Source organism: Montipora capricornis, chromosome 2 (assembly GCF_036669925.1).
Source record: "Montipora capricornis isolate CH-2021 chromosome 2, ASM3666992v2, whole genome shotgun sequence".
In the NCBI taxonomy this organism is placed as follows: Eukaryota; Metazoa; Cnidaria; class Anthozoa; order Scleractinia; family Acroporidae; genus Montipora; species Montipora capricornis.
In genome coordinates this window covers 39101531-39114030 of record NC_090884.1, presented here as the reverse complement: position 1 = coordinate 39114030, position 12500 = coordinate 39101531, and the positions used below count along the sequence as shown (strand labels likewise).

Here is a 12500-nt window from a genome sequence, read left to right as displayed (position 1 = left end):
ATACAAGTCCTCATAACTGTTTACCTTTCAACTCTGGGTCGCCTGTGGCCGTGAGAGAGAAAAAGAAATGAAGGGGGGGAGGGGGACCCATTTTTCGCTCGGCCAAAACATCAAAAATCTTTCACGGAAACGCTTGCCACGCACAGGCTACATTAATACGATAGTCTTGTAAAAGCTTGAATTTGAGAAACGTTGTTATCTCTTTCAATAAGTCAGTTCATCCATGAACTTCATATAACATTAAAGCGCACGCTGTGACTGTCAACATTTCATGCCCGGGGGCTCTTGCACTCGAAATCATGTGATAAACGTATCTAATAACTTGACGTCTCGCCTTCCTGTGCTACGACTTTACTAGCGACGAGCCATGAACAGGTTGAAATTATCAGTGCTTGCCGTTTCTATTGTTTTCCCAGTTGTGCTGGTGTTTGCAGGTAGGACTGATTCCTTTAATTTTAAATTTGTGTGCGGTTCTGGTTCGAGAGATGTCTACAAATATTTGGTTCTTACGATGTCAAAATACAAGAGAAAAATTATAGCTTTCGAGCAATCACAGAATACAGGACCACATTCGAGACCTGTGGAAGTAATGGCTCGTTTGGCTCGGAGGTGGATGAAAGAACGAGTCATACGAAGATTGGGGTCTGTTATACTGGTGCCTTGTTTTGGCCCGTTTGGTTCGGCAGTGGATGGCAAACGAACCGGCTCGTCAATCTCTAGATGTGGCCCTTAATTCTGTAGTTTCACTCCTGAGGAGAAGGAAGGATTTGAGACTCTCCGAAATTCATCCATTGTTGAAAGAAATTTATCCCTTCACTTTTTCAGTTTCATTGTTTGACAGTTTTTGCGAAACGGAAAGCAATCAATGTGGCCAAATCTTGACTGATTTAGTGTGAAAGTATCAAATCGACTGTCCGTCTCTTCGACTGTCGGAGGCTATCCAAGTCGAGCATTTGTCCCCATCTGCAACTCTAGAAAACCCGCCCTCAATTTACAAATGAGTTAACATGGTCTAATATGGCTCGTAAAATGTAAATGCTTTTTGTTTATAGTGGAATTGCACTTAGCTATTAAGCCCCACTTTCACTAACCGGAAAGAAACGATTCAAAGCAGAGTTAACTCGGTTCAAACTTAAGAGGAAGATGCTGCTTTAAGAAAACAATAATGGCGGGGTATTTTGAAGTCGCCCCAAATTTATTCATAATATTTGTGCTTTATTGCATTAAGTTTCGAATTCAGAAGGCAGGATACTTTGTGTTGACGAATGTATGACCTCGGCGATCACGCAATTGTTCTGCTCCGGCAACCATTTAACCAGTATAGTTACATTTGTTGTTGATACCCATCAAGATTTTACCTTGATGATATCTCCTGGAGAGTTGATCAAGAATTGGTTTTAAACTAGGCACTCTACAGCGGACCGTCTTAGGTCCGGGGTTGTTCTCCATCGTGGTTAATGATATTGATGTTGTGAACCCGGAAACAAACCTGCTTAAAGTTTGCAGACAATAGGGCCGTTTATACGAGAGAAAATAAGCCGCGGTTTACTCTGGCCGCGGCTTACATAAGACGCAAACACCCCCTATAAATGGTACAAAATCTACATTCGCGGCTTTCTCAAGCCGCGGCTTATCCTGGCCTGGGAGTTATACTCGTATAAATAGTTCCTTTCGAGTATCATGTACGCCGCGGCCAGAGAAAGCCGCGGCTTATTTTCTCTCGTAGAAACGGCCCTATTATCACCTTGAGTATTCCGACTGGGCCAGATTTGCCTGATGACTCATCGGTCAGTAAGTAGTTGTACGCGATCAGACAGACCCAAAAACCTCGATCCCATCCATGTGCATATGTTATAACCACGAAAACAATGGGGCAGGGCGTGCATAGGTTAAGGGAAAGTTGGTGCTTGACGCAACGCAGCGTAACCCATAAATTAGGTAAAGTTGATAAGCAAGTCACGTACGTACACGCGGGTTTTTAGAAGGCGAGGGGCATGCATTAATTAGGCTTAAAATTGAACACATAACCCTAGCTCCACAACACGTGCAAATTTTGGTGTAGGAAAATATGAAGAGCACGTGCGCGCGTGTGGCGCATAAAATAGTATGGTGTGTGCATATCATTTTGGCGGTATATGAATATCCTGAATGAGAGATAACAACGGAGCAAAGACAAGACTAAAGAAAAGAAACCAATCACAATCACACCAGATAACCTCATCGAATTCCAATCAGAAATAACCAAAATGACCTCAAGACAAAATGAAAGTTTTAGCGGACAAACATTCGGAATATTCTAAACCAAATGAGCGCTGTCTTTTTTTGCAACGTTTAAAGCCGGTCACGCTTCCGTGACTAATAGTAGCGCTATTGTTTTCCATCCAAAGCGATAATCCTTTCTTTACTCAAGTTTAAAAATGCTGAAAATTAGTTCAAACAAGCGATGCGAACTGTGTGATCCGCGAGGATGGTGATTTCAATTCAAGTGCAAAGAGCTCCCGTTTAATTTTGTTGTTCATTCTTTAAAAATAAAAAAATAAAATAAAAAAGAAGATTAAGACTGAAACACCCGTGTTCTTGCGTTCTTGCGTTCTCTAGTCTACTCGTATTACGATACCCTAGACAAGGCCACGTTATCGCAGGTAACTAGTTGGGGCCATTTTGAATTAATTGTAAAGCCAAACCGATATTGCTCTGTTTTTCTATTTAAGTTAATGTATACTGACGTCAGTGGTGTCTCATTGGGCCGTGATGACATCATCTTTACCTCATTGGCTCCCTGTCTTTCCCATTGTTCTTTTCGCTATATATTTGCGCTTCCACCCGGATGGTTGGATGGATACACACCTCTCTCTAACTTTCGTAATAAGAATTCTTCGTGTACGTACGTGACATGCATCTCATTAACCTAACCCTAATTTATACGATGCACGTGTTGTTTCATGTGTTAGGTTTACGCTGCGTGGCGTCAAGCACCCTTAACTTTCCCTTAACTTATGCACGCCCTGCGCCATTTTTTTTCGTGGTTATAATATATGCACTTGGGATCGAGGTTTTTGGCTCTATATGATCGCATTCAACTACTCAAGTGTATAGGTTTAAACAAAAATTCTTTAAAGAGAAAGTTAGAGGAATATTGTTGGCTTCTCAGATTAACAATAACTTCATTTTACACTAGAGTCACTAAACAAATCTTTTTCTGACGTTAAAAACTATGGCTACCTATTAATCATTTGACACAAAGAACACGACTACAAATTCCTGTCATCTTTGTGATGAAATTGCTCGGGTATTAAATTTCAACCCACTTATGCAAATTAGTTAAGCTTGAATACTACACAACACGATGAATCCACAACGGCAACAAAAGCCGTTACCAGCTTAAGATTTTTTTGAAACAAACAACATATTTGCTATTAGAGGCAAAAACCCTTACTATTTCAATTGCGGGAGGGCAAACAAGAAACACAATCCGTGTCACAAACATGCAATGAAATAAATTTCTCACAGTTCAGGATCAAACCCTTTTCTGAAGAACCTTTTCCGTGAATAATGAAGCACGAAATAGACAACAAGCTTTCTTTCAAATAATTCTTTCCTGTCACATTTCCACTTTTTTTTGACCTGAAGACTGTGCAGAGTTGAGTACTGAATAAATGTAAACAGCCAGATAACTGAAATATGACTTCAGTAAACACAGATGCATTCAAGGCGTTCGATTCCTTCAATGTTTGTTAAACCCATACAGAGTTTGACATTTGGTTTCAGTGTTGTACATAATATCAAGGCGAAAAATGTAATTGTTGCTAAGATTCTACCTATTTATTTTTCACCGCCTGTCTTGCTTATCCAATTGACGTTCCATTACAGAGCTCCATAAGGGTATATTGTATTTAGATCCACTAAAACACCATTCGGGCTACAATGACCTTTGACGCCATTGCAGGTTAATTAAATATTATACTGTGTCCACTAGATAAAATTTACGGATTTCTACTACACCATGAAACAAACCTTCCAAAAGTATACGCACAAAACAATACTTAGCTGGGGAGTGACAGGAAAGACCTATTGCGCAACATTTCCATTTTCTTGACAAGGAAAAAAATAATAAAACGGAGAAATTCACTCATTTTCTCACTGGATTGTCATATGGCAAGCCAGTAAAAAGTGTCATCCTAAGACTACTCTGTAACACCGGGAAACAGAGTGAAAACGTCATAACAACATAAATTATTACACATGCACCATAAACTATCGCTGATTTACTGGTATTTTCACAGAAAAGACAAGCGATCTTATCCCTTATCTTGACGCCCTCCAGTTCCGCAATGGGCCTTCGTTTGTTTATGCAGATCAAAGTTTTAGTTGGCAGCCATTTTGTGGTTTGTACTCGGAACCTGAAAATGTATCCACCATTCGTTTTGGCTGGGATGCATTGGGGCTGAGAAGTTACTTGTTTGAAAATCGTGGGAGTCCGAAGGAGCAGCGGTCACCTCCACTGGGCATGCGCAGTGCTGTTCCGTTAGGTGGTCTAGGTAAGGCTTAATTAACCTTGTTGTTAGAAAGCGAAGAATGCCGTAGACTGACTCGAGTCGTTGTTGTACGTTCGTCGACGAATCTAACTTTGAAAAGGACGTAACACAGCTGAAAAATCTCATCCCGGGCCTTTCAACGGCCCTGATCATCTAGTTGCGCGACCTTGGAAACGAGAACTTAAAATAGCTTTGCAAAACTAAAAATAGATTTTTGAAAACTACGATGGGGCATAGGGCTCCGCTCTCTTACCGTATCCTCTTTTGGTAAAATTTAACCGCTCTTCTTTTGGTCTTTGGCCTAATTACATGACGTCATTTTAACTCATCGAATCGGGACAACATCATTAATCACTTCTAAATTCTTGTGATAGAGTGTACCTGCTGCATACATCGACGGAATTATAGTTCCATCTTAATTAAACGTAGCTGAATTTAGGCTCTTCCTTCATGGAATCCTTGCTTTCACTTGTAAGTACTCAATTTTTAATTTCGTCAAAGACACACCCAAGTCGGGGATGAAACGAACTCAAGTCTTCTCCTAGTTGTCAAAATTTGGGTAGATTTTTGCAAAACGCTTGACAGAGTCAGGGGCCGACCATATTTAGCTTTCAAATAATAGAGGGAATACGTTTTATCCCGACACGAGAACTAACTTCGAAAACTTTAAGTGAGCTCAATGTTTCCGAATATATTTTTACCGAAATAATTCTATTGGTGCCCCCGCGGAACTACTTGCACGTGACATATCTTACAGCATTTTTTTTTTGTAGGCACCGGATCATTTGAGCTCCGTGGAGATGGTTCCATTCACGAGTGGACCATTGAGAACCAGTCTCCCGCAGGCTCGGCCAAACTGAACTACGGAGCTCTGGATCTAGCTGTAATTGGTGTCCGTGTGAAACGTGGGACCGCAAGCACGGCAAAATTATTGCGCACCCATCCACCCAAAGGTTTCCCTGGTAAGCGCAGTGATCCACTGGTTTAATACGGAACTTATTTTTCGTTCATTTATCTGATCTCGACCAGTTTTATTATTTCTTTGTAATTACTTTAAAATGAAAGATTTTGGCTCTGCACTTACTGATCAATATGCTAGCGCTCGAAGTTTTCTTTGCATGACGGGGATGTCCTGTTATGCTCTGGCCCCTGCTGTTCAGGGAGACGCGTTGCGCGGCTAAACCGGTTCAGATATCATAACAACCTCGGACGCCATTGCCAACCCTGGAATTCAATCAGTCATCATGACAACTTTAAGTCTGAAATTTCCCTAATTTCCTTTAAGCAGAAACATGAGTCGTTATCATTCTCATCTCATTTTTTACGGTGATAGTGTAACTACCTTTAAATTCAATTGAATGTCGTCAAAGTTTAACTTTTGCTTTTAAACGTTTGAGTTTCATTTCCAAGTTTCATGTTTTTTAAATGATCGTATTATATTTGAGCTAATGCCCAATATTCATTTACATTCTTCGAGTTTAGGTGTTTAGTAATTTAAATGGGATCTCGTGTCCTTTAGCCAAGTTTGAAAAAATATAAGTAAATAAATAAAACAACTTTTTCCAACCGTTTTTGTTGTACTTTTAAAGTTTCAATATTTGATTCAACGATTTGAATCAAATCCCGACCGTTGTTTTCTAGGACCTTACTGTTGTTACATAAATGAAAACGGAACGAAAAACGCTGGCCGTCCTTACAGTACTGCCCCTGAACTCGGTTATTAATAAGACATGTGTATGTTTTATAGGTGTCAACTCAATAGGATATTTTGGTTCGTACCCTGTGTCCAAATTCGCTATCATCGACAAAGGCTTTGGTGGTGTCCAGTTGGATCTTTTTGCTATCTCGCCCTTAAAACCACGTGATTCCAAATCATCTGCGACTCCCGCTGTTGCTTTTATTCTTCGTGTAAAAAATCCTTCCAAGAATGCTGCACAGGTTTCGTTCATGCTTAATTTACCCTTGGGCATTCAGCCCGACACAAAAAGACTTGGGAAGCCGTATGCTATCTTTAAAACTCTAAATATCACCCAGTGCGCAAACCTCTGTGTTGGTCGGCTAGATTGTATGTCATGGCAAGTGGTTAAAAACAACCAAACATGTGTGTTATTCAATGATGTGCCCCCTCACGCCTGGCATCCGAGCATTACCTCTGGTCAAAAGAGCACGTGGGCAGCTCGTGATTCTATGCTAACGCTCAACAAGCCGGGAAACTATCCACAAAGTGGTAACACCACCATTTTAACTGACAAGAGTGCCAGTTCTTCTTTCATGGTGAGCGACAGTTTTGCGGAAATTTGGAGTCGATTTGAGTCCATTGGTCATCTGACGTCACCACTAAAATCATTTTCCAGCGGTTTCTACGGCGCTGCAAGTGTCAACGTCACCGTGAAACCCGAGGAAGAAAAAGCACTCACACTGGTGTTGGGTTGGTTCTATCCCAACAGGGATTTCACTGGTATGGCGACCATTTCATTTGCATGAATTTCTGTCCCAGATACATTTACCATTACCCGGGACACAAATTCCGACTTCTCGCGCGGTAGAAAATTCCTCTTTCCCTGCATCAAATGTCCTTGCAACCCTCAGGATTTTTACATAATGGCTGTATTTATACTATAGGACGTCTAAGACGTCCAGACGCTCTAAACGTCTTGCCGTACCTTCGACGGCTAAAAATCAAATTCAGAATTTTCTTCAAAAGATACTGAGATTTAATCCCCAAAGAGACTGTGTGCACTTCATTGCTAAGTGCGTCCCAGTTTAGTGCGTCTCGTCTTTACACTAGACGGCTTAGACGTCTGTTAAGTTCGTCGTGCGTTTTGACGCACTTAACTTGAGACGTTTAATGCGTCCACCTTATTTCCCTTTTTTATACTAGTCGTATAAGACGTCTTAGACGTCCTCCAGTATGAATACGGCCAATGTACCAGAGCAGGTGTCATTATAAGCTCCTAACCAACGATCGTTTACAAATGCCTCTCAAAGAGGTGGCAACAGAACAGTATTCTTATACTTATACAGAAATATGGCCCTTAATTGAGTGAGCGGCAGTTTTTTGTCACTCCCCTTAATTTTTTAAAAAGCTTTTGTTTTTGTTTATGTTTTTTTTAATTTCTTGAAGGTAACCGTCATATTTCAATTATTTTATCTTGTTTCAGAGGAAATCGTCGGTAATTATTATAGCAACCTGTTTAATTCTAGCGAAGAGGTAGCTTTGTACTTATCACGTTACCTACCCTCGAATTTGCAAGCCATTTCTGCATGGCACTCCTCGATGATACTTGACGATGATAGTGCGACGGTCCAGACCTTGCCGGTGTGGTTGCAAGATATTTTGGTCAACGGGCTTAGTTTCTGGCGTAGTGGGCTTTATCTGCATGATGGAAGATGGCGTCAGTACGAGTCTCTAGACTGCATTGATGTAGACTCCGTACACAATGACTTCCAGCGAGAGATTCCTTACGTTTTGTTTTATCCCGATTTGGTTGAGAACGTCATGAGAGCCTGGGCCAAGTATCAAAGTGAAGACGGTCACATTGTCGAAACATTAGCGGCTGGTTGCCAGTCCCCGACACGAAAAATGGACAGGTTGGTTCGCTGGAAAAACTTGGGGGTTAGAGTTATTGTTTGCCCTTTTTCAAACAGTATCAAAACAACTCGCTGGCCAGACTTCTTTGTATTACACCTACAGCTTTTAAACATTGGCTTCATTAAAGGACTGGTACTAAACTTACCAAGCTGAATTACGTCTCACCGCCTCCTTTCCTGTGTTATTTTCGTGACACTTGCGACTTAAAATACGTGCACAGGGGGCAATGGTGGAGAATCACAATGCCGCCTAGGAGCTCGCACACATTGCCAAATTCAAGTTTTGTGACTTGTCCGTTTTTAGTGCGTTGCCTGTTCTCCCAAAAATCGAGATTCTGTCTGCCAAATGCTTGAACCCAAGACTCTAACGAGTCCAGCTTAGGTTGCTTTCTCCTGATGTCCAATGCATTAATAGAAACCGGAGTGCTGAATTTTATTGTAGTACGTCATTTTATCTTTGCTCAAAAAGTAGTGTAGTTCTATGTCTGGGTTAAGGATGTCGACGACACCGTTTATCAAAGAGGCTCTAAATTCATTTCCCGAGAAAGTCTGGTTGCCTGGAAGGGAAGGTAGGGGGACTCTCTTGCAGCCAACCCCTGGAGTGCGACCCGGGATTTAGCATTAGCATTTGCAGAATTTACATTGTGCAGTGAAGAGATCGAAACTCTCATTTTTATGCTAAACTAGTAAAGTTAATTATTTTTTCGTCACTCTCTTGTTGTGTTAACAGTGGTCCACCCAATCAGCGAATCATGGGTGACGTCACTACAGTCTTCATAACAGAAACGTACCAAATTTACCAATGGACCAATAACAGCAAATTTTTAAAAGATATGTGGCCACATGTAATGAGAGGTGTTGATTGGATGATCGGCGCGGGGACGAACAGAACCGGCTTACCTTACAGACTTCAATGTACTTACGATCAGTTGATGTTCCAGAAATACGATCACACAACGTTCAACAGTTTCATGTACGTTCTGGCTTTGCGTGCGGCTCAAGAGCTCTCTAAAATCATGGGTGACGCAGAATTATTGCAGAAAGTTACATACGCGCTGGCAATCGCGTTGGATAAAATCTCGGAAGAACTATGGAGCGAAGAAGATGGCTACTATCATGCTTGGTGGGATAAGGAGCTCGGTTCTCCGTCGTGGCTTATGAGTGATTCACTGTATGCACAAGTGTGGGCCTATACTCTGGGCCTAGGACATCTGGATAATCCAAGCAGGTAAGGATACACTTTTGTTCTTACCTCCAGAGCTTTGCTTGGAAGAAGTCACCTAATTGTAGTTGTTATCAGGAATGTTTCACCATGTTCGTGTTCCCTTCTCTCGAGTTCCCGTTTAACTACTTCACTATCATATTCAGAACCGTGTTGATTGGCGCATGTTTCGCGGCAAAAATAGAAGTAACGATTAAGGGCGTTTAGTTTTCATTTAGATACTGGATACAAATCCGCAGTTCAAATATTTGGCTTTCATATATATCTCTCATCATTTTAATGAGTCGGATAGCTTTTTTAGAATATAGCATGCTGTATGGATAACGAAAATGATCATTGTATGGTTCACAGGATAAAGTCGCATTTGGCGAAGGAGCTCGAAATAAACGATACCCCCTATGGCCTTCGAGTCCTGGCTACTGATCGCCCAGTTAACAAGAGCGTGGGCTCTTGTCCAAACGAGATTTCCACAAATAAGCTGAACAAATTGGTTGCCCTTCACGAGTCAATCTGGATGGGAGCAAATCCTGACTGGAGTACTCTGCAAATTCATTTAGGTAAAGCGAAAAACTACACGCAAGATTAATGGTTGGTACTTTCCTGGGAAAGATCTATTCCTTCTGCATAGGTGCACCATCTGATTAAGGAGTTTGTTTTCGTTATCGGTAATTGTTCACCCAACAGGTATATATTTTACCCAGATGAGCATCTGGTTATGGTTGGACTTGTTTCTTGGAAACAAGTTTGATTAGAGTGATGAACATGTTTCTAGATGCTGTCATTTAAGACAGGAACTTAAAGCAAGTTTTAATTAAAGTTCCGGAGAAGGGTTTTACGGTTCCGTCACATCACGGAATCCATCTGAAGTTGTGGATGTCACGTAATTTTGGTTTAATGTTTGGGCCAAACATTAGGATTTGACCAAAGCATTCATGGTTCTTGATTTGGATAGTTTCTCTGAATCTTGTTTTGAACATATCTTCTTCTCTTGTAGCAACCGAGGAGAACGAAATGTCTTGGCAAAAGCTTGTGCCTAGAAATTCTCGTCATAAACTTTGAAATCTTTTTTTCGTTTATAATCTTAATTTCATTACATTATCTTCTAATGGCGCCATGTCAACAAACACATTCAGGTTGATTGCTGGTTTCGTATCATTGCTGTTTTTCAGGTATGGAGCCCCAGAGGGCCTTACTACAAGCAGAGAAAACCATTGAACACGTGCGCTCTAACCTGAACGATCAATGGAATTTCCACGGCCTCTACTCGGGAGCTGGCTATGGATTGGATGGTCTGCCTTGGGCCACCTCTCATTATGCGTTTCACATGGTGTTGTGGCATATCCCTTTTGCTCTCTCGGGCCAGTACTTTTCTGCGCCAAGTGCCACACTCTCATTCGACCCCAAGCTTCCTTGTCCATATAAGCTTCCTTTCTATACGTCTTATGCCACGGGTACTTTACAGTGCACATTCGCCCAAAGAAGTAAGCAAAAAATAACGAAGTTCGAAATTGTGTCCACTTCAGGGAATCTGTCCCTGCACCACCTTGAGGTCAGCGGTGTTTCTTATCCCAATGCCGTGATTCTGGAACAAGGGAAAGCGGTATCGTGGATCTCGCAATTCTCTTCTTCGCAGCCATTTGTCTTCCATTGAAATCACTCTTCCAAAAAGATTCAGTGTAGTGTGGTTTTAACCACGTGATCAGTGGCTGTCTTTAATTCAATTTTTATTATCATGCACCAAGAGCAAGATTTACCCAGATTGGCCTAGTCCCCATCAGCGTACAATATCGGCTGAGTTTGCCAATTGGATCTATTGTCATTTTCCCACAAAACTTGGTTTAAAAATAGTCAAATTTCTGACGCTGATGGGGACAAACCTGATACCAGATTCTTACTCTTGGGTAATGGACTCTTGGTGTGTAAAATGTTAAAAGAAGACGCGCTTGGGCAAATGTAAGTTGACTATTTCACATTATTTTCGTTTCATTTTTGATTGAATTTGTATTTCAAAATACCGAACATTCACATCAGCATCAAATCAGCATCCGTGCTCGGACGCGGGAAATCTGGAACGACTGCTTTAATTGGCACAGAAAAAAAAAACACAAAAAAGGCAAATTAGATTACACAAGTAGTGAAAAGCAGAATGTGCGCAGTGACCAAAGCAGCTTAAACTTCGAGTGGCCGAGTCACTGCCACGTGCAATTAATTGGCATGAACATGTACATAATTTTCCAAAAATGGGTAATGCAAAAATGGATAATTATAAATCATACATGTATTACATATACAAAAACAGTACTTAATAACGCGATAGTATAACTAAATAGCAAGAATCCATTACCAAATAGTAAGAATCTGTTATCAGGTTTGTCCCCATCTGCGTCAGAAAAGTGTCTATTTTTAGACCAAGTTTTGCGGGAAAATAAACATAGACCAAATCGGCTAACTAGATGTTGTTCCCTATTCAAATCTCCCGGGGTTAAGGTTCTTTGTGTATTGTATTTGCATTATAATTCACATTACAATGATATGGAAATACCTGGAACAAAACGTTTTGTTCCCAAAGGGTTTGAAATGGGTATAACATAGGGCGTGTTTTCACCAGAGGGTTTAAGGTCGCTTAGCGAGTGACAACCGGAAATCGCGTTAAAAGTTGCTTTTCCAACTCATTTAAATGTTAAGAGAGTCGGTAAACTTCAATGGAAATCTCATTAAATTTAAGTCACCAAACCAGGTAGCTTAAGCGAGTTGGCAATTAATTTCGGCCAATAAGGAGTCGCTTGTTATTCAAATCGGAATTACAACAGGCGTGCTATTTTTAGTCTTTTTATTATTGCATTGGCACGTACTGTCTCTTCATTTAATCTCACTCGTGAAAACACGTACTTTTTAGCCAAGAAACTTCCGTCTTTGGTTTTTTTATATTGTTGTGATATTTGACTGAATATTTACATTTCATCTGTCGGGTCAGGAAACCTTCTTTGCCTGTTTTAATCAAGAGTTCGTAATTGAAACATACTTCTGAACATGGCAACCTGAATTATCGCAAATCACAATGCTGACAAACACAAAAGCGAAGGAAAAGGTTAATAAATGTGAAGCTTTTTACCATCTGAATGTTTTTGGGTCAGATTAAAGCGATATAATAA

At 40.8% G+C, this 12500-nt stretch overlaps 1 protein-coding gene across 1 annotated transcript; it reads left to right on the top strand.

Annotated features, from left to right (window-relative positions):
• Positions 1 to 296: 296 nt before the first annotated feature.
• LOC138021049 (non-lysosomal glucosylceramidase-like) lies at positions 297 to 12468 on the top strand. Its single transcript, XM_068867924.1, has 8 exons — positions 297 to 434; positions 4284 to 4538; positions 5309 to 5497; positions 6283 to 6993; positions 7697 to 8126; positions 8857 to 9354; positions 9700 to 9905; positions 10518 to 12468. Exons 1-8 carry the CDS (start codon positions 368 to 370, stop codon positions 10997 to 10999), a joined length of 2838 nt encoding a protein of 945 aa, XP_068724025.1. The 5' UTR covers positions 297 to 367; the 3' UTR covers positions 11000 to 12468.
• Positions 12469 to 12500: the final 32 nt, after the last annotated feature.